The sequence below is a fragment of the Carya illinoinensis genome, chromosome 13 (genome assembly GCF_018687715.1).
Source record: "Carya illinoinensis cultivar Pawnee chromosome 13, C.illinoinensisPawnee_v1, whole genome shotgun sequence".
Classification (NCBI taxonomy): domain Eukaryota; kingdom Viridiplantae; phylum Streptophyta; class Magnoliopsida; order Fagales; family Juglandaceae; genus Carya; species Carya illinoinensis.
The window spans coordinates 27402184-27425663 of NC_056764.1; the positions used below are offsets into that span (position 1 = coordinate 27402184).

General features: G+C 32.5%; 1 protein-coding gene across 1 annotated transcript; it reads right to left on the reverse strand.

Moving 5' to 3' along the window:
- Positions 1–306: 306 nt before the first annotated feature.
- Positions 307–23194, reverse strand: LOC122291093 (cellulose synthase-like protein B5). Its single transcript, XM_043098739.1, has 6 exons — positions 23173–23194; positions 15834–15977; positions 15463–15660; positions 14894–14972; positions 653–983; positions 307–533 (listed from the first exon to the last, which is right to left on the reverse strand). The coding sequence occupies exons 1-6, from the start codon at positions 23192–23194 to the stop codon at positions 393–395; spliced, it is 915 nt and encodes a 304-aa protein (XP_042954673.1). The 3' UTR covers positions 307–392.
- Between the last annotated feature and the right edge of the window lie 286 nt (positions 23195–23480).

Below are 23480 nucleotides of genomic sequence, written 5' to 3' on the forward strand. Positions count from 1 at the left end.
TAATGATAGCCTTACCACTATAAAATAAATAGAATAGTTGTATTTTTTCAACCATTAAAAAATAAATAAATTAAAACACACTTACAGTCAAATTGAGAGAACAAAATCAAGGGACTAAGCATTTTTCTAAATATAATAACCAACAAGTACGGTAATTAGTTCATGGGATTACATTAATATAACAAAAATGCTACACTCACCAATAAACAAGTCCTGATTAATTTTTTTATTTAGTAATTAAGGAAGTGCTTTAATTTTAAGTTATGCTGGGATTTTTTTTAATATTTAAGAAAATAAAAATAAAATTTTTCTTTTGTTCTTCTCGATGGGGACCGAACCCGTGCTGCACTGCTCTTAATATAAATAAGTATATGTCCAAGTCGAATGGAAAGTCAGTTAATTACCTTGATAATAGTTGGATGGTTGTTGCATTCTACACTAGAGAATTCTGCAAAATCCCCGGTAAAATCACAAGTTGGCACAGAGTTTTGGACCGCAACCTCAATTTTGTGGCAAAGATGCTCATACTCGTCCTACGTGAGATAAAGACAAAAAGCAGGTAGCTTGGCTCTTTAAGTTATACCTAATTAATTAGTAAATACTTAGAAATATTAATCTAACTCTGGCAGGTATGAATATTAATTATTATTACCTTCATCCTTTTCCTTTCATGTTGGAACTCCTTTGTGCTATTACTGAGCGTTATAACCTGATCATTAGAAAAGTATCTAAAAGGAGCTCTAACTTGAATATCATACCTTTTACAAAATGGTACCCAAAGTTGGGCAAACTTTGAGGCCTCGACAAGGGAATAGTAGGTAAGAGGAGAACAGCCATCATCCGAGACATAGCAAGTAAGCTTGTGAGCTGGGTAATCTACTGCCAACAAAGAGAGCATTTTATTTACAGTGATGATAGGAGGTTCTAGCACAGGGTCCGCAGTTGTCACAAACATGTCCACTGAGGGAAGCTCAACAGGTTCCCTATCAAGAATATGGTCATGATGAAAGTTATATTCAATATTGAAATGAAGCATATATAAACAAGAATAATCATTACAAAATGCAATTAGACATTAAATAATTGAATTTTTTATGATAAAATATCATTCACTCTGATTATTTGTTAATATCCGAGGCAAACTTAAGATTTTACATGCACGAATGTTTTGTATATATATTCCAACAATTTATGCAGCAAAAACATCATGCATAGCAGATAGAAAGGTATATAACAATTGCAAGGGGTCATGTGTATATATATATATATATATAGATGTTACTCGGCCTGTAGCTTGCAAGAGATGGTCCAGTTGCGTTTTGGTCTGAAAAAAAAGATCATTGGCATAAATCACAACTAAGTTAAATTTAACAAAATAAACATATCTATTTCTTGTAATTATAAATAGATCAACAACACAGATGAATACCAAACCAGTAAAAATAAATAGAAGACATAGATGAATACCAAACCAGTAAAAAAGCTTACGGATCCTGACAGACTATAGAAAAATAACTGCAAAGCAGAGGCAACGGTAAGCATAGCAAAACAGATTTACATTTGACTGGATTGCTCTGTTTTTTGCATAGAAAAACAGAGTTACGTTGCTTGCTTTACATTGGTTGGGTTGTTTCCATGGTTTTACGTTGGTTGGGCTATTTCCATGGTTTTTCTGACTTGAGGAATTAAGCTCCGGCTTGACAGAAACTTATTAAAATGAGAACAAAGGGAGAACGTGAGGAATTAAGCTCCGGCCTGACATGAGGAATTAAGCTCCGGCTTGACAAAACGCTTAAGTTTATGGGAGGGATGGATGAGTTGCAGCGGGTTAGGGTTAATTAGAAATGAGAGGGAGATTCAAGTTTTGATTGAAAATTTGACAAAAGTTTGAAGTTGCCGCTCAGGACCCGTTTTTGTTGTGGAAAAATTTTGAGGGAACTCAACTATATACACGTACACATGACACGCGCCCCACGTTTATTAGACTTTTCGTTCCTTATTTGGCCTCTTTCCTTCTCTGAATACTTTCCACTTGAAAGGTACTCCGGTGCTATAGCCTATATGCCCAATTGTGCCATGTATAGCAGTAGTGACATGAGTATCTTTGTAATCCATCAGTTTAGCCAACTCAAATTCTCCAACAACTGCTTCAAACTCTCCATCCAAAAATGAAAACGCATTGCATTAGGATATGCAAGGGGGCTTGCTTATTTGCATGGTCATTGTGATCCTAAAATCATTCACCGTAATGTAAAAGTTGGCCTCTTTCCTTCTAATAAATATTTCATCCAAATATTTCAATTCTTTTTATAATTAAAATATATAATACAATATTTTTTTATATTATATATAATTATAATATATAATATATATAATATTATTTTATTATATATATTACATATAAGATAATGTTATTATAATTTTATATCTATATAAAATATATAAAATAATGGTATTACACCCCAAACATGATAATAATGTTATCATATGCTTTAAATATAATATATACATTAATAACATTTTAAAACTCAATAAATTCTCAAAATATTCTTTTGATAATTATATTAGAAAATTAGTAATACTAATTTATATTAGTATTAATGTATATTAATTATAATTTATACTTTATGGTCTTATAATAACACTCTAATACTATTAGTAATATACTTTAAGTTTATATATAAATTATTACAGAAATCACTATAGTATTAGTTATACTATACTATATATATATATCACAATTGTCGCAGCAATTAACAACTGCCGGAATAGGTCGGTATTTCAAGCAAGACATCAAATCGATAAAAAATCATAGGATGTTTTGTAATTAGTATGATGTTTAACATAGGATGTTTTACTACTCTTTTTGGAAGTTGTGAATCTTAGTATGATGTTTAACATATTTTGTCATAAATTTGCAAACGTCATATTCTTTTTAAAAAAAGAATAAATATGAGATCCATATTAAAAGATTAAATTTTTAATAATAGACTATTTTTTTTCAAAAGGAATATTGTACGACACTTGCACAATTTTTAAAAGGAATGAGCAATACTTACATTACTATATTGTATATTACTTATTAAATATTAAAGGAAAGAAATTAATCGCCGTCACATTAAGATCTCGACGTGCGAAATCTCTTCTTTAGTTCTATTTAACCTCCCTCCCTCCAGAACCGGAATGCAATATATGGCATTTACAGGTACGGCATCCTAGAAATTCAACTAAGATTTTGTGGGTATTTTCGTATCATTTAAATAAGTTTTTATTATTATTTATTTTACTATCAATAAATTTATAATAGCCTTCATCGCTGACGTTATATATTATTACCGACGTCAGAATAAATACTTTGGCCCATTTATCAATTAACGGTGTTTCATTGATCAATTTTCAGCATTTGGTAAACGCCGCCAATGCTATATAATTATTACCTGCGTAACAATATAAACGCCGGAAAACTACTTATTTACCAGCGTAAAGTTAATCAATGGCCGGCATTTGTTCAAACGATATAAATGCCAAAAAACTCATTATTTTATCTGCGTAAACTCTATCAATTGTCGGCGTTTTGTGAAACGCCGTTGATGCTATATATTATTATTGGCGGTGGATTAAAAATGCTGGCAAACACGGTTAATATAACGGCGTAAAATTAATAATATATTGGCGTTTGTTTAAACGCCACCAAAAACATATATTACTACCGGCGTAACAATCTAAATGCCGGGAAACTACTAATTTCCCGACGCATAATTGCTATTTTGGCGGCGTTAATGTAAATGTCGCTAAACCTAAATATTATTACTGGCGTAATAAAGTAAACGCCGGGAATCTAAAAAATTTACCGGCAAAAACATTAAGCGCCGGTAAATTTATATAACTACCGGCGCATAAAAAAATGCCGCGGCTATAAACGCCGCCAATTTTACTTTTTTTTGTAGTGTGAAGTTATGCATTCGATATTCAAGTGAGGACTTTAAGGTAAGTTGGAAGTCGAAAATTTAATTAACACGCTCTTCCATTTTTTGTTAAAATAGTCAATTGTATTAAATGTTAATTAGGACAGTAAGCTTGAACTCATTGTTATGTTGTTAAAAACATGTTAAGTTTGACACCTATACTTTTCTCATGTATATCATGTCTCGTGTGAATCATGTCTTGTGTGAGTGCAGCGGATGTCTGAACGAAATAAAGGTAATAGAGAGAAGTAACAAAACGATCACACGGCTGGACAAAGGTCATTTGGACGGCTAATGGAGATGAGGGTAAGTCAATAATTTTGGTTGCAAGATGCACATCGACGATATCTTAAGATAATATAGTTTAGTCTAAGTTGAATCTAATTTGTTTGTATTTGCAATTTGGGAATGAGGAGAATTTGGTCGATTTCTTTAAAGAAGTAAGGTGGTTAAAGAAGAAGAACAAATTTGTGACTCTCATTGCGGAAGAGGAATATGTGAGTGTTAAAGTAAAATCTCAAGAATTTTGAGAAAAATTGTCAAATAATTTTGTGTATACACATATCTCTTACTAATATGTGTGATTTTTCAATTGTTGATAGCTAGAGATGACTGCAAAGATGTCAGAGCTGTAGCCTGAGAAGTGCTTTTTTAATAGTCACTTCTTTAACCATTAAGAAAAAAAAATTAAATATATGAGTGGATATATTTGGTATGTACATTTGGGAGTCATACTAGCATTTTTCCTGTTTTAAATCAGAATGAAAAACCCAAGTGTCTAAAAGGGACATTAATTCTTATAAATACCATTTCATTTTTTTTACCCAATTTAGGACAAAAAAAAAAATGTACCTCAACAAACCCTTCACTACAATAAGTCTGATTTTGAGGGACTTTTTTACATCTCAGTAGATCACTTTTAGCGATGAAATACTTTGTTCGTCCTAAAAAGTCCCAGCAATCCAATTATGGTTTGAATAAGAGATTTGACATCCCAAATAGATTTATTGTTTGAACTAATATAAATTTTTATTCGAATGTATAATTATAGTTTGCATGGCATTTTGGCATAATAATAATTGTACGTATATAGTTTGAGTGTGAGGCATTGAACATTGCTGGAATTGAAAATTTCTCGTTCGAACGTAAATAATGTTGTTCAAACATGTTCAAACTCACAGTGCCCTTCAAACTTACAATGTTTTAGTTTCATTAAATATAAAAATAGTTTAATTTGAGAATATAATTTCGGTTTGCCTTTAATTTGTTTATGCAGATAGTAAACAAATAACATATTGATTTGTGAGTTACTAATTGTATATTAAATGTGAATTTTGGTCGCTTGTACGTACTAGCTAGACTAACAGTGCCTATCAAAACTAAATATTAATTAAAAGAAGTTGAATGGGAAAAACGAGTGAAAAATGTTATGAAAAATGCAGTACCCCATACAAGTTTATTATCACCATTCAAGTTTATCGCTCATTGTCACTGTTCAAAATTTTTATTTTATTTTTTATTTTTTTACTTAATAATTAAGAAAATAATTTTTTAATAATATTGTAATTTTTTAAATTTTTAAAAAATATGTAAAAATATTAAAAAATAAATGTAAGAGAAAAGAAAAAAAAAATCTGATTAATACTAACTGTAATTTCGAGGAGTCGGCAGTGGTGGGCGTAGACCCACTCATTAATTATATATGGGTTATAATTTTCCGTGCACGCCAGTACCATTAATTTTCAAAGATGCATTCTGTGTTGAACACGCGTTTTTTTGTCCATATATACAATGATGCCGCAGGTACTTTGACATTAGCGTACTCACCGATCATATTAATTGAAGTCGACATTTTGCTAAGCACATGCTGCACACATCAAAATAATTAGCAAAATACGTCACGCATGACTACTTGAGAATAGTGAAACTTAAAATCTCAACTTCAAGGTTTTTAAGGCGATTTTAAAATTTTTTGCAGCGAATTTTTGTCCAATAGGAAAAAACATATCTTGTACAATTTGTTCCATAAGGAAATGGTTTTTTTAATCAAGAGAATGGTATTAAGGAAATGCATGGCACGTTTTCATTAAGTTGTCATAAAAAATGGTTTATTAATGCAACAGAAACCATCAACCACTAAAGCCCTCTTCTCCTTTTTTCCCTTGTACTTTTCCTTATTTTCTAATATTTTTCTAGACATATGTTGCAGGACGAATTACTGTTGTCGTCGTAATTGAGGTTATAAGTACTTTTTAATAGAGTTTTGTCAAAGTGATTGAACCCAAAAGGAGTCGTGCTATCGATCGAGAGCATATATATATATATAATATTTCATACCATTGATATGTGGTAATTTATTGATTTTTAGAAGAATTTTTATGATGGGTGTAATAAACAATCCGTTTGTTTTTAAAAAACAAAACAAAAGCCACCTAATTCTGGGCCACCCTAGCTTGTGGCTACAACGTACGGTACGTATTGGCATGCTAGATTTTATTGCTCAAATAAAATATATTTTCAGTATTTTAAATAAATATACTTATAAATATATATATATGTACAGATGATGGATCGAGAAGGTCAACTTTTTGAAATATACAAAAAAGGAACTATAAACTGTTTTACACTGATCAAATAAAGTGTAGACAAGTACTAATTTATATTGTCTGTGATTTCTCTCTCGTCTTCATTTTCTCTTAGTTAGAGCATTCCTGCCTGTCCTGCACTCGGGGGCGGGGGCGGGGGGCTAGTGGTTCATCTCCTCCCCCCTCAGCTTGTCCAGCCTTTGTTTCTAGGATATTTTCTAGCTTTTCTTTTAGTTTTCCGGCGATAGTACCTAGATATTCAAATCTGTTATTTTCTGGCCATCTTTAACTGCCACGCGCCCCTCCATCAGACTCCTCAACCACCGATTCGTCAGATGGTTGAAGAAATTTGTCCAAAAAAGCGGCGTGTGTGGCTCACACGTGTCGTCCAATGCTCGTGGGCCCCACAACCGCCTTGCCTATGGGAGTTTCCTACCAGCATGCTCAGCTCCTTCAGAGCCAATGACTTCGAATCTCTCATATCTGCATTCTCCTTTGTTCCTTAGTGTAGCACATGTCACCACCGTCAGTGGTGGTTTCTTTGCCGATTATCGAGTCATCTTTAGGTTGGTATTCCCCTATGTTACTGCTTTCCCAAACCAGCGAGCAAGACAAATTGATTGTGATAGTCTCCTATAGTTGGACTAGATTAGCAAAATGCAATGCACCCCCTTTTATAATTGCTTTTAAGTAGCTTTCCCATGTGGGAATGGGTTGGAGCCAATCTTTTGGCAAGATAACCTGCTTAGTTCGTTTGTTTTTTGTATTGCTTTTGCTTATTTTGGAAAAACTGTTGGAGACTTCCACCTCATTGAATGTTGTATCGTTGTAACCGCTTAGTTTTATCAAAAAATAAAAAGTACTAGCTTATATTGAATCATCCTAGCTATAAGTATATGAACTATATATAGTATTGTCTTAAAGTGTAGGAGAAGAAAGAGATAAGCCACTATGTCACGGGCAAGGGCGATGAGGCACACATACACATTGTCCTGAGGACCTCTAATATAATTGATCTCAATTTTTCAAACAGATAGAATAGACAAAAGTTTTCCTTCTAAAACAATCTCTCCATCTCAATTAAAGAATAATATATGCTTATGCGGAGTATATAACATCTTTTCTTTCCACTTTCATTTAAAACGAAATTTTTCTGGATTAGAGAAAGTAGCATGATAAGATTTTCTCTTATAATGATTTTTAACATAACTATATTCATTATCTAGAGCAATCAAATCAATTTCAGAGGCTCTATTAATCACAAATAATTGATTATGATGAATAAGAGTGACCATATTTGAAGTTATTGGTGATAAAGACGAAGCATCTTCTTCTTCTTTATCAACTTTTTCGTTTGTGGCTTTACCTTTAGATACTTCCATATTTTTGATAGTATAATAAGCAGAAGTAACTTGTAAAGAGGTAGAAACACCTTTCCATTTTAAATCAGGCTTAATAGTTTTGCCTGAGTCTTCCAGAAAGTATCTGAGATTTTGGTCTCTTCTTTCTGGATTATCAGCAATAGATCCAGCAAAAGAACTTCTAGTTCCAACAAAAGAATTTCTTCTTTAGTTATTACTAGAGATTGATCAAAACTCATTTTTATAGTACTATTCAAATATTGTTGAATATAATCAAGATTAAACTCATCATAAATAACTTTAGCAGGTGGAACTTTATGTTCCAAGGTCCATTCATTGGGAAGAGTAACATATTTTCAATAAATTATTTTTGGAACCTGAATATTAGCATCAGGAGTAGAACTTTAAATTAACAAAGTTTTATTTATTGAAGTTTTTAAAATAGCTTTAGGAATCAAATTAGTTTTTAGCACATGATAATAAATACGGAAAACTATAGCAAGAGGCTTACTACCTTCTTTCATGTCATATCTAGATGTTAAAATATTTAAAGTCAAAGTTTAAGAATATTAGGATCATCCAAAGCAAGATCAGTCAAATCAGGAAAACAAATAAAATGAACAAGACCACCAAACAAGGATGACTGAATCATCTTGAGTATGCTAGTCTCAAATTTTTTGAACAAACAAGTGTAAAAGCATTGAGGCATTTCCCTGTGAGAGGTTTAACAACATCCTGAATAAAACCAATATGCAGAAATTTATAACCTTTTATCAGGAAATATTGAATAGATTTACTGTTAAATAAGCAACATTTTTCAAGAGTTTTTGAAATAGCATAGATTTGTTCAACATTTTTAATATTAAATTCAATCTTAAAGATATATAGATTGAGTCCAACAAGTTTTGTAAATAGATTTACCATCAATCTTTGGAAGACTCCATTTGTCAAAATCAATGTTATTAGTCTTTTCAAGGGAAAAGTCTTCCTCATCGATAATATCAAGAGGTATACTAGATCTAGAACTAATAGATGAATTAGATCTAAACTAACATTCTATTCATCTTGAAATCAATCAAAACCTAAACCTAACAATTACTAATCATGTCTTCATTGTCATTTCGTAACACAGACCCTAGCCTGGCGTCTACCAACCCATGCCCTAACGTTCTCCTAGCAAAACGGGTCTTACAGACATGTTCTTGGAATTCACTTTACAACAAAGGTGGCGCCAACAGAGACGAGAACTGAACACAATTAAAGTCGGGGAGAAGCAAAGACTGAGAGATTACTCCATGAATTGGAGTGAATAGATATAAATCATCTACCAGCAGCCAGAAATGGCTCTGATAGTGAAGCTGCATATATGCTAAGATCAAGATAGTGAAGCTGCATATATATATATATAGTACGTCATCAAAGACATTAATTAACTGGCACGAAGGCAGATCATGCATGCCTAGACACCGCCACCTAAAAACTACGTGAAGCTAAACTTTAATGTACTAGCGCGCAGTTAGGCTGACTTTCCATATGCTAGTCGCATGCATGCAGTATGCATGCCTAGATAAAGAAAAAGTCCTAATTCATGTGTACTGGACACTCAAGGATGTTAAATATGCGAGCCGAGTTTGGGAAATTAATTTTAAGTAAAAGTTTTCTGTCAGCGGTTAGCGAAGCAAAAAAGTAATTAATTAGGAATGCAACGCATAATACCGGAGGACGGTGAATCGATTGAAGTAATCATATATAGTAATCTAGAAAAAGCATATTACTTCAATTGTCTTGAGAGTTCAGAAGTGCCAATTTCGCCGTGCTGAACCTAAAATATAGAAAAACTCTACATGCATGAAAACTTCACATGACGCATGACCTCCATCTAATTAATATGCAATTTATCATTTTTATCCTTTTATCTTAATACAAGTTCTTACTTATTTTATGTGTTTTCATATATGTAAGGATGAGAACAAAGTTCCTTGTATGAGGTGCTGAGCTGCATGAGTAATGATATATTTTCTCAGCTTATATACCTAATTTTTGGGGTCAAATTGACGCCCATTCCCTGTGTCCAAGGAGATATCTTCTTCGCAGTTCCTTCCACCATACTCATTTAATGCGACGTAGTCCTCTAGGAGGTCCATTTAATATGGCGTGGCTCTATGTCTTGTTCTGTCAGGGGATGCACACCGTCAGGCTCTTCCTTCCCCTCTTGCTAGAAAATCAAGGGCTTCTCACAATCCACGTCCACCTGTCCGTTCAAAGTTATCTTGGATTCAGTTCCACCAAGGTGGCATGCTCCTCCCAACTTTGCATTAGAGTGGAGTTCCCATGCTTCCAAGGATGTAGACTGGCTTCTGCTCCAGGGCCAAGGATCCCTTAACTAGGTCGGTGGATTATTCAGTCGGCTCATGGTATTGGGCTCAAACTCTAAAGCTTTGGCCCGGGGAAAAAACCCCCCTAACAAGAGGAATAATCATAATAAAACATTATAAAACACTGGGTTAAAAAATAAAAATATTGGAAAAATTTTACTAGGGAAGATTTTTATTTTATTTCATTTTTAATCTTGATTTGGGATATTTTTGACAACTTGAGTACATAGTGAGACATTCCAATAAAGGGGTGGGTCTAACTGTTTGGATAACAACTGCGGGCTTACTATTTTGCATTCTTCACTTACTGCTCAGTTACTGTTTTGCACTGTTCAGTTATTGTTTGAAACTGTTCATTTACCATTTTTAACTATTCATTTACTCATTTTGTCCCCTCAAGTTGGATCTAAGTCATAACTTATATGACCCCAACTCTAATAGAGAATTCGATTCCAATCATTGATGGCATCAGACCACTACTTTTCTCAAATTTTTATAAAAAAGTTAAACTTATGTCAACCTACGTCATATATTTAAACACATATCTTAACTAATTTATATTCAAACGGATATCAATGGGACCTACAAAATATTACTATTTACATATCAACTCAAATATTCACATGAGATCGTATCAACATCCAGCTCAATAGTTTAAGATGACTCCATATTTGGATTCAAATTTAGAATATTGTACTTTCTGAAGCCACTTGAGGTAATCCAAGGACCATTGAGCCACCACCCTTGGTGGTATACTCTGATGAGGTATAGTGAATTTGAAATCTGTTTAATTTTTTATCCAATTTCAATCTAGACTTTACCCAATATATTTATAACTCAATTCAACTAAATTTTGTCATATAAATATGCCAACATATTATTTTTTTTTTATGTCAATACAATAAATAAGTTGATTTATAGAGTACATGATCTCAAGAAAAACTATTTAATTAATAGATAAAAAAGATAAATGTATTTTGGACCTTTGATTAAGTATTTTAGATAAAAATGTGGATACGCTAATCATATATTTTCATTGAAGTATTTTAAGCTCTAAATGAGACATCATGTCCAACTAATCATTGTATATAGGATTGCTACTTTAAACCAATCTTATAGTTTACTACATCACCTTGATAAAGCTTTGAAATGTTATCAAAATGCAGATTAATGACACGTGTTGTAATTCTATTGGTATTGTTCATGTGACATATATGTCAATATAGCCATGGATTTTATATAAAAATATGACTGTTTTAAATCAGAATGAAAAACCCAAGTGCCTAAAATCGACATTAATTCTTATAAAGACCATTTCTTTTCTTTTTTTACCGGCCAATTTAGGACCCCCAAAATAAAAAAAAATGTCACTGAAGGAGCCCCTAGAAATAAACCAGAAAGATTAATTCTCCCTTATAAAAGGCATTTTTATTCAACGATATATATAGTATTTCAATTTGTATCGAATTATTTTTCCTAGAAATAAAAATGGTTTAATCTGAGAGTACTCTACTTTCGGTTTGCGCCTTTAATTTGTTTTTGGGTTCCTATAATTGTATATTAAAAGGTGAAGTTTGGTAGCTTGTACGTACTATAGCTAGCTATCTATCGAAACTATATATTAATTAAAATTTATAAGTTGAATGAAAAAGCGAATGATGCCTTGATTAAAGCAGCATGCAGTACCCTGCGCCCGCATATATTAATTAATTATAAAAAAATTTATATGTATTTATTTTTATGTAATTTTTGTAAATTTTAATAATATGATTGGCTGCATGCATCACTTTTATTTAATATAAAATAATTATTTTAGTTAATCACATCAATAAATCAATATATAAAAAATATACAAAAATGATTATATATAACAGAACTCATTAATTATATATGGGTCATAATTTTCCAAAGTCAACTATTAATATATATATATATATATATATGAAGCATGCTATACAACAGCCTCATACTCAACACACTAAAATTTTTTAGTGTAAAATAAAAGAAGATAAAATAGTAAAATCACATATTTAAGTGGTGTGAAAAAATGTGAGACTGGTGTATATAATTTATATATATATATATATATAGGTATATATAGATATATAGATAGAAAAATACTAGTTTCACATTTTAATTTTTTTTTTTACTTAGCTATTAAGTAAGTATTTTAAAATGAATATATGATTTTTTTTATTTTTTAAAAATATTTAAATAGTTTTAAAATGGTGAAAGAAAAAATGATAAAAAAAAAAAAAAAAAGATTTGCACCGATCAGTAGAGAATTTCGGTGGAAATTCTGTGTATGTAGCATGATCCATATATATAGATATTCTGTGTTGAACACGCGTTTTTTTGTCCATGTATACAATGGTGCAACTGTACGTGCAAGTAATTTAACTTTACCGCTCATATTAATTAAAGTGGACATTTTGCTAGACACGTGCTGCACATGCATATTCAAAATAAACAAAACACGTCACGCATGACTACTTGAGAATATTAATGAACGGAAATGCTTCATCCCGATAATGGGTCACAATCATTTCTCCTGCTACATTATTACTTTTTATTTAGTAATTAAATAAATATTTTTTTATTGATGTTGTGAATTTTATTTTTTATTTTTTTTTTGAAACATTTAACTGTATTTTAAAAATACATGAAAAAAATTTATAATTGTTGGGACCCGATCGCGAGTCAGTGCCTGTAGAGCCACTCGTTAATGAATGTTAGAAACTCAACTTTAAGGTTTTTAAGGCGATTTTAAGATATTTTACGGCAAATTTTTGTCCCATAGAAAACAAGATATCTTGTAGAATTTGTTCGATAAGGAAATGGTTTTTTTAATCAAATGAATGTTATTAAGGAAATGCATGGCACGTTTTCATTAAGTTGTAATAAAAAAAAAAATGGTTAATTAATGCAACAGAAACCATCAACCACTAAAGCCCTCTTTTCCCTTTTCCTTTATTTTTAATGTTTTTCTAGACATATGTGGCATGATGAATTACTGTTGTTGTCGTCGTTGTCATTGACGTTATAAGTACTTTTTGTCGTTATTATTGAGGTTATAAGTACGTTTCATAGAGTTTTGTCAAAGTGATTGAACCCAAAAGGAGTCGTGCTGATCGATCTAGAGCATGTGTGTATATATAATATTTCATACTATTGATATGTGGTAGTTCATTGATTTTTAGAAGAATTTTTATGATGGGTGTAATAAACAATCCGTTTGTTTTTAAAAAACAAAACAAAAGCCACGTCCTAATATTTCTGGGCCACCCTAGCTTGTGGCTACAACGTACGTATTGCCATGCTAGATTTTATTGCGCAAATAAAATATATTTTGAGTATATTAAATAAATATACTTATATATATATATATATATTTATATATAGATGATGAATCGAGAATGTCAACTTTTTGAAATATATGAAAAAGAAACTATAAGTTTCACATTGATCAAATAAAGTGTAGACAAGTACTAGTTTATATTGAATCATCCTTACTATAAGTATATGAACTATATATAGTATTATCTTAAAGTGAAGGAGAAGAAAGAGATAATCCACTGTGTTACGGGCAAAGGCACAAGAGGCGTAGATACACTGATAAGTTTGATAACCAAATGAGGAAGAATAATTTTCTTTGATTTGTTTTAGTGGTACATTCAATCTTTATACACCATATACAAATAAGGAGCTACAATCAAGGATTATATCAAATATGGAAAACTAAGATGACGTAACACTCCCCTTCAAATTGGAGCATGGAGGTCTATAATGCCCTACTTCCAAGCAAAAGAAATGAAGAGGTCTCGATCAAGAGGCTTGGTAAAGATATCAGCCACTAGTTGAGAAGACGGAGCATGGATTAGGTGAAGTAGGCCTGAGTAGTATTTTTCACGAACGATGTGACAATCAATCTCAATGTGTTTGGTACGTTTATGAAAAACTAGATTAGATTTAATATGGAGTGCAGCCTCATTATCGAAATAGAGTCGCATGAGATGACAATGAATGACTCGTAGATCTTGCAAGAGGAGTTTAAGTCATACAAGTTCACAGGCAGTAGAGGTCATGGCACAATATTCTGCTTCTGCTGATGAATGAGAAACAACATTTTGTTTTTTAGTTTTTCATGAGATGGGACTGTCACCTAGCCGAATAAAGAAGCTTGTAGTAAAGCGTCTAGTAGTAAGGCAGATTGCCCAATCAGAGTCTAAAAAAGCTGAAACCTGGAAATCACATACAGAAGGAAATAAGAGTTCATGGCCATGAGTGCCTTTGAGATACCAGAGAACACGGAGAGCAGCCTCATAGTGTGAAGTCTTGGGGTTTTACATGAACTGACTAAGGATCTTCACAGAGAAGGCAATGTCTAGGCACGTGATGGTCAAATAAATGAGATGCCTAACCAACCAATGATAGATTTGGGGATCAGGGAAGGGGTCACCTGGTGAGAGCTTCAAATTTTGGTCCATAGGAAAGTGAGAAGGACGTATGCCAAGATTGCAAAGTCTGAGAGAATGTCGAGAGTATACTTTCTCTATTTAATAAAAATCCTAGCTAAAGAACAGGAGACCTCAATGCCCAAGAAATACTTCAAGACACCAAGATCCTTAATCTTAAAATGATTTGCAAGAAAAGTTCTAAGATCGGATGAAGACTGAATGTCAGTACCTGCTAATAAAATATCATCACCATAAACAAGAACTATCGTAAAAGATGAACCAAAGGTGCGAGTAAACATGGAGTGATCAGCTTAAGACTGAGCATAACCATCTTCGAGGACAGAAGATAGCTTGGAATAACAATTTTGTGAAGCCTGCTTAAATACATAAAGGGATTTGTGTAAGCAACAAACACGATGCTCCCCCTAACCACAATAACCAAGAGGTAGATTCATATAAATCTCCTCATCCAAATCACCGTATAAGAAGGTATTCTTTACATCCAACTGGTGAATATGCTAATGACGGGCAGCGGCAATAGCGAGAACACATCGCACAATGACAAGTTTGGTAATAGGTGCAAAGGTGTCATGGTAGCTAGTCAAGCCCTTCAACTTGTGTATAGCCCTTAGCCACCAACCAATCCTTGTACTACTCAATAGAACCATTTGCACAAAGTTTAGTTTTAAAGACCCACTTACAACCTATGGGCTTCTTACCAAAAGGAAGAGAGGTGAGACTCCTGGTATGATTAGCCTCAAGAGCTTGGAGTTCAACAAGCATAGCATCATGCAAATGTGAATGCTTGACAGCTTGAGAGAAACTAGTGGGGTCAGTAGTATGAGACACGGCCTCATTAAAAGAAAAATGAGGAACAAACAAAACATTGTCATGTAAACGAATAGTATGAAAGATGTCTGTCATTAACATGATGCACAGGATCAGATTCACAATTAGATAAATTAATAGAAGAAGGAGAAATATTTGGGCGGGGTGTAAGATGCATGGGAAGATGACTCGTGTTGTGAAGCACCACTATCAATAATCCAAGTGGGAAAAGAATGAGAACACAAAGAAGATAAGGAATTACCAGCAAAACTTAGAAATGGAGGTTTTAACTGTTCAAAGAGCTGACTGCACTGCTCGGGTGAAAGGCCAAGTACTGTACTGCCTGTTGAAGCAGAACCTGAAGAGCCGGAGACAACATTTGCCAATGTTGCCGAACCTTTACGGCCTATACAATTGGAAAACTAAGATCACGTAACATACACGCTGTCCCAAGTAGCTCTAATATAATTGATCTCAATTTTTCAAACAGATAGAATATTAGACAAAAGTTTTCCTTCTAAAAAAAATCTCTCCATCTCATAATTCTCAAAACATGGTGTTTTGAGTTGTTTTATAAAATGTGCTATTTTAGAACAATGAATTAGAGAGTTCTATTGTACCCTGAGAACAATTTTGTCAATATTCTATAACACGTTGAAAGAAGACAAAATATGTTCTAAAGAAAAAAAAATAGTCGTTACGATCAAACCAGAGTCCAATTTTTTATTTTCTGCCTTCGTGATAATTTCCTTATTGTGATTATATTCTTACTTGGCAGCCATCATGGATGATTTCCATTAAGTATTATATTTATTTTTTAACACTTTGACTTAATTTTTTTTTTTTTTTTTTTTAGGTTTTGGGTGTTTTGAAAATCTTGGAGAGTCTTTACACTAGTACTACTGTTTAAACTCTTTGTTTGGAATGAAAGAATGAAAATGATCAGTTGCCAAACATATATGGCCTTATTTAGATGAAATTAATAATTAACGGACATAATTATAAAAAGAACATTAGTAGGAGAATTATTGTCACAATATTTTTGAAAGATATTATTCGTTATATATGATTATAATTCGTTGTTTTTTTCATTAATTAAATAATTAATTACTATGAAGTACTTCATATATATATATATATATAATTTAACGAAATAATCGTAATATTGGAATACAAAACTTTGATGCAAATTATTCCCATGCAGGACGTATACACATTTGCTGTCTAAAAGACCTGATTTTTGACATTTTCTTTATTTTCTTTTCTTTTGAGCAAGACATTTGTACGTATATATGGATTGATACTGATATATTTATTTTCTTAATATATATGTGGGCCACATATATATCAGAAAATTTATTATCCATACGTATGTTCGACTTTTGAAATTAACATTAATTAATTTGGATCAATATCCTTTCCACACATGATCATCAAGTACTGTATATGATCGACGTGTATACATATAAATCCATTAATGAGGCTGCATATGTATATATATATATATATATATATATGTTATAATACTATCGAAAAGGAAAGAGAAATAGATTTATTATAAAACTTTCTAAAAGGAGAAAGAGGGATAGAGTTCAGAGAAGTTATGAAACTTATGAATTTTTTAAAGAATTCAACGATATATATAGGCGTACAAAGGGGACTATGCTAGCTTACTATGCAGTACTATGCTGACACTATACACTGTGCATATGTCGGCCATTCACTATGCCAGTTACTATGCAGTGCTATGCTGGCACTATGCACTGTGCATATGTCGGCCATTCACTATGCCAGTTACTATGCAGTACTATGCTGGCATTATGCACTGTGCATATGTCGGCCATTCACTATGTCAGTTATTATGCAGTGCAATGCTAGCACTATGCACTGTACATTTGACGACTAGATAAATGTGGTCATACAATTCAAGATAGTTTATAATACTTCCCCTTTGGATGACCATATTTAAAGAATATGCCTCGTTAAAACCTTGCCAAGGAAAAACCCTGTGGGAAAAAATCAATGGCGAAGGAAAAAGAGTACAGTATTCATGTGTATCGCCGAGTGCTTTAGGATTGCCTCATTAAAACCTTGCAAAGGAAAACCCAGTGGGATAAAACCTTAGCGAAGGAAAAAGAGTACAATCAGCACAAGTCTTCAAAACATTACTTCCCCTGAAAAGTGCATGATAACAGGTCTTCAAACCTCCGCATTCCAATATTTTGCATAATCTTCTTAAATATTGCAGTTGGTAGTGCATGATAACAGGTCTTCAAACCTCTGCATTCCAATGTTCTGCATAATCTTCTTAAATGTTGCAGTTGGTAATGCTTTAGTGAATAAATCTGCCAGATTTTTACTTGACCGTACCTTCTTGATATCAATTTCAACTTTCTTCTCATGAATTGCAATGATCTTCTTGTGTGTATCTAAAAAATAACTCGCATCTGTACATCCAACTAACTGTAGACTTGATCCATGTTGATAAAATAATCTCAACTGGATCTTTCTGCTCATCACTACTCTTCTGGAGTTGTACTCTTCTGGAGTTCTTGTAAATAACACAGTTAGTGGAGAATTCATCAACATTAAACCGCTAACCTCATTTTTTAATAAAAACGGTGGCCAGCCTTTTAAGATCAGACAAGCACCGCGGATTTTCAACTCCTCTGTAGGTGTCAGGCGTGCTGTCAGGCGCCGCAGAGCTATGAAGCTATATTCCATCTCTTTTCTCTTGCTTCACGAGAGATGCTGTATCATAATTTTCTCTATAAAAGAGATATTCAGCTCATCTTCATTCGCATATCATCTTCTTCACTTTTCTGTAATCATACTGCATTTTTACTCTGCAATTTCTTTCTGCATTGTTATCCTGCAATTTCTCTCTGCAATGGCTCAACAATCTTTTCAGGGTCAATATATGAGGTATTCGGCACCTCGTTCATCAGCTGTTCCTGTTTCTACCACAGGTGCTATCATCCAATATAATGATCTGACTCGTAGGTCAGATAATGAAGCTATTTATGAGTTTGTGAGTCTCGGTACCCGATACTCATCATCCATTGTCGGATTTTCTCAGCGACTGCAATCCAGAACTTGTGGAGTTGACGATCTCCACGAGAATATTGCTATACTTCAGCGACTTCTTCTGGAGTCCAACATGAAGATAGAATCAATAAAGAAAGAGAATAGAAATTTAAAATCCTTACTTAAATCTTCTTTTCGATTGCCCACCCCTTTAGATAGGGATGCTATACAGATTCTTGAAGAACAAGAGCGTTTGAAGAATGAGGCAAAATGTCTCAAATTTTTGTAATTCTTGCTTCAAGATAATAAAATAATATCTCACAAATATTCCTATTTGTCTTTCTATCTTTTGGTAGATGTTCTGTGTGCTCCCTTTTATTTCTTTTTTAATAATGCACACTTCATATCAAACCCATAATATGAATCTGAAATACTAATTGTATTAAAAGATGGTATTTCATGACTAATAACATCATCCATCTTCCCCTTGAAGCCGCAAGGGTTTCAGATTTATATTTCAAATATGTGCAGTTTTTATGAGCTCTTCTGGAACCTCAATGACATTTAAATCATATATATAAACTGCAATAATAGCTTGTTTTCATTTGCGTTTGGATTGCTTTAGATCATATAAGGATCTTTGAAACTTGATAGAATACATATTTCCAGATGTATTCATATTAGAAGTTTCAGACATTTTCTATCCTTCAGGGATTTTCATATATATATATCATGATCCAATGATCCATATAAATATGCAGTTAATCAGGCATATCCAAACTCTCGGTAACTTTCAAGCTAATAAAAATCTCAATATGATTTCAGCCACTTTAAAATCATATCAATATTGTTTCTTCGAGAAACTAACTTGTGATTTCTATATCACATTTTCAAATTAAAAGTTTCAGCCTTTTTTATATCATGTATATAAATATCCACTGATATTTAATAAAAATCACCTCTTTAGGTGTTTGGACTTCAAGTCCATATTTATCACATTTTATTTAGTGATATCAATTCTGCAGGAATTGAGAAACTGACTCTTGATTTATATATCACATTTTTATTTCCTTTCCATAAATACCCACTGACATTCAACAAGCATCACCTCTTTAGGTGTTTGGACTATAAGTCCCGATGCATCATATTTTACTAATGAATCAATTCTGCAGGAATTGTTTCTTTCAAATTTGGCCCATATTTTACGTCGCATTCTTCGACGATTCTTGATTCACTTTCATCATTACTTCTGATAATATCAATTGCCATCTCATATGGAAATACATTGTCGACAACAATTTTATTTCTATCCATAATTTCTCCATTATTCATGAAATGTAACGAGATCTCGTTATTTTCAGGTACCTGTCCCTCTTCAAGGGAAGACATTTTCATGAAAAACCTCTTCAGGAGGTACTCTTCAAGAGTTTATATAGGAGAATTTTATACAGAGAATTTGGATGGACTTTATTGCTTGTTTTGTGGGTATGACCTCTTCAGGAGCACTAAATTATTTGTGCCTTTCTCTTTTGAGATACTCTATCTTTTGTATCGATAAGTCTCACGTGCCTTTATACATGTCTTTAGACTGTTAAATTTCTTAATTGTCCTACAGGGACTTCAATCCTCGCTGGAATTTTAGCAGCTAGAATATGAGACATTTTTATCTTATTGTATCCAAAATTTAATTATCATCTGAACTTCTAGTTCACATATGATAATCAAGATAACGTCGAATAATTTCATCTTATTTGCTTCAAGCAAATTTTTCTTTTCATTTCTGGTGGTAAAACTTTATAGTAAAAGAATCTTCTGGTTCTTTTATGGACGTCCATATGAAAATCATTCGACTTATCGTAATTGATTTTGGATGATCAAGATAACCATGAAAAGATACAAATATTTTGAATCATATCACCTTTTGATGCATCATAATATTTGATTCAATAATTTGTATAATATCATCTCAAAGAGAAAGCTTACAGCTTTTTCAATATGAGCTTCTGGCCCAAAAAGATATTCATTATCACGTCCAATCTCTTAGTTTCTTTGAATGAAACGCATCATTCTTTTTACTTCAGGGAATAGAATGATATAAATTCATTATCATTCAATTCAGGGAATGATGTAGATCTAGTAAGACGTGAATACTGATTCTTATCAAAAATTCATTATTTTGCTCAGTCACTGAAAGACCTGACACAAATTTAGAATATATTGTGAATGTTTGCATTTAATATTACTACTTCAGGAGCATACTCGATATTGCTACTTTAGGAGTACATTCGAGACGTTCATTCAAATATATATTCTTTCCACAATTTCAATTATGCAACTTCAGGTGCATAAATCATAATGAGTTTTTGGTACAAGTATCACTCATATGAGATACTCAATAAAATTATTGATTTAGGGCGATCCTTCAGGGATGCTCCATTTCCATTCTCAGATAAATCATATCATCAATAATTTATAACAAGTATAAAAGAATAAATAAAATTTTTATTACTACAAAACATTGCAGAATATAAAAATATTTTATAATAAGATAAAGGAAATATATTAATTAAAAATGAACACTTTCATGATCAACTCTACCACTAGAATCCTCAAAGAAATCAGAAACATCAAGACTTGTAATATCTTCTCCATCTATAGAATCTAAAGCATATGATGGTTCAGTAAAATTTGTTTTAAATTTCTTTATTTTTTCTTTTATAGAAGATTGATATAAGTCAACCAAGTGCTTATCTGTACGACAGATACGAGCCCAATGTCCAGTCATACGACATCTATGGCATCCATCTTCATCTTTCTTTAAAAATTTATTTTGGGGACCTTTGCCCTTCTCTGAGTTGAACCACTTCTGGTGGTATGGTATTTATCTATTATTGTCCCTTTTAGTGTGGTCACTTTTAGGACCTCCACTTCCATAGTTTTTTCTACCACGTCCACGCCCTCGTTTTCTTTGAAAAGATGCACCATTCGCTTATGGGAATGATTTAAATCTAGTATCATTCACTTCAGGGAATGATATAGAGCCAGTAGGACGTGACTGGTGATTTCTTAACAAAAGCTCATTATTTTGCTCAGCTAATAGAAGACAAGATATAAGTTCAGAATATTTTTTGAACTTTCGCTCTCGATACTGCTGCTGCAAGAGCACATTCGAGGCATGAAAAGTAGTATATGTCTTCTCTAACAAGTCATCATCAGTGACTTTTTCACCACATAATTTCAATAGCGAGCTAATTTTAAAGAGTGCAGAGTTATACTCACTAACACTCTTGAAGTCTTGCAACCTCAGGTGCATCCAATCATGACGAGCTTTTGGGAGGATTACAGTTTTCTGGTGTTCATATCTCTCCCTTAAATCATTCCACAAAATAAGTGAATCTTTCACCGTTAGATACTCAGTTTTTAATTCTTCATGAAGATGGAGCTGAAGGAAAATCATTGCCTTAGCACGGTCCTGCAGGGACCCTTGATTTCCTTTTTTAATTGTATCTCTCAGGTTCATCGCATCCAGATGGATCTCAGCATTAAGGATCCAAGATAAATAATTTTTCCCAGAAATGTCAAGAGCAACGAATTCCAATTTTGTAAGATTTGACATTTTTTACATATATAAATCAAGAATATAAAAATATATTGAAAAACTTACTTGAAATAGAGGACTATTAGCTTCAAGATCGTCAGAACTTTCGTACTGATAACGTGTTATAAAACTATCGAAAATGAAAGAGAGAGATAGATTTATTATAAAACTTTCTAAAAGGAGAGAGAGAGAGAGAGAGAGAGAGAGAGAGAGAGAGAGAGAGAGAGAGATAGAGCTCAGAGAAGTTATGAAACTTATGAATTTCTTAAAGAATTCAACGATATATATAGACGTACAAAGGGGACTATGCTAGCTTACTATGCAGTACTATGCTGACACTATGCACTGTGCATATGTCGGCCATTCACTATGCCAGTTATTATGCAGTACTATGCTGGCACTATGCACTGTGCATATGTTGGCCATTTACTATGGCAGTTACTATGCAGTACTATGCTGACACTATGCACTGTGCATATGTCGGCCATTTACTATATATGCCAGTTACTATGCAGTATTATGCTGGCACTATGCACTGTGCATTTGACGACTAGATAAATGTGGTCATACAATTCAAGATAGTTTATAACAACACACACACATATATATATATATATATATATATATTGGTTTTTAGAATGAAAATGATTCAATAATTTATGGTCGTTTGGTTTAGGGAGTACGTACGTACTGACCTTAGAAAGGATTCAATATTGGATATTTTTTATATGTATTTTTTTTAATTCTTTGGTTTTATGTTTTATTTTTATTTATTTATTTATTATTATTATTATTATTATTATTATTATTTTTGTGTTAATCCTCAACTTCTCCGGAGAAAACTTTATAAAGAGCTAGAATACATTTAAAAATCCAAAAATATTAAGATATAAAAAAGGCATTACAATAATTATATATATATATATTATTATCAGTACCTCCTCATATGATCAACCCATGCATGCAATTAACTAACCTGATCCGGGATCCCCATGCATGGTGGGAGAAGTAGTACTTGAAGTGAATTGGACCACCGGCCATCATGAATTATTTAACCTAGGAGCTTTGATCGTATCTTTTCTTCGTTTGTACGTGTGTTGGTTTGTTTGATCTCTTTGTTTTCTTTTTCTTTGGGGAATATATATATATATATTCTATACGTACATGAAGTACTAATAGTAATATATGTAGTACGTACTACTCATGTTGAAGTATATATACGTAGATAACGATGCAGGGACGAGTAGTGGGTACGGGTGGAAAATGAATCAAAATATCAGTATT

Bases quoted from the DNA above. Each gene is read 5' to 3' on its own strand.
- LOC122291093 (XM_043098739.1), bottom strand. From the start codon at position 23,194: ATGCATGGGGATCCCGGATCAG. The intron at 15,978-23,172 runs GTTAGTTAATTG...CCAATTGTATAG, and splicing joins GCATGGGGATCCCGGATCAG to GCCGTAAAGGTTCGGCAACA. The intron at 534-652 runs GTAATAATAATT...TATCTCACGTAG, and splicing joins ATGAAAGGAAAAGGATGAAG to GACGAGTATGAGCATCTTTG.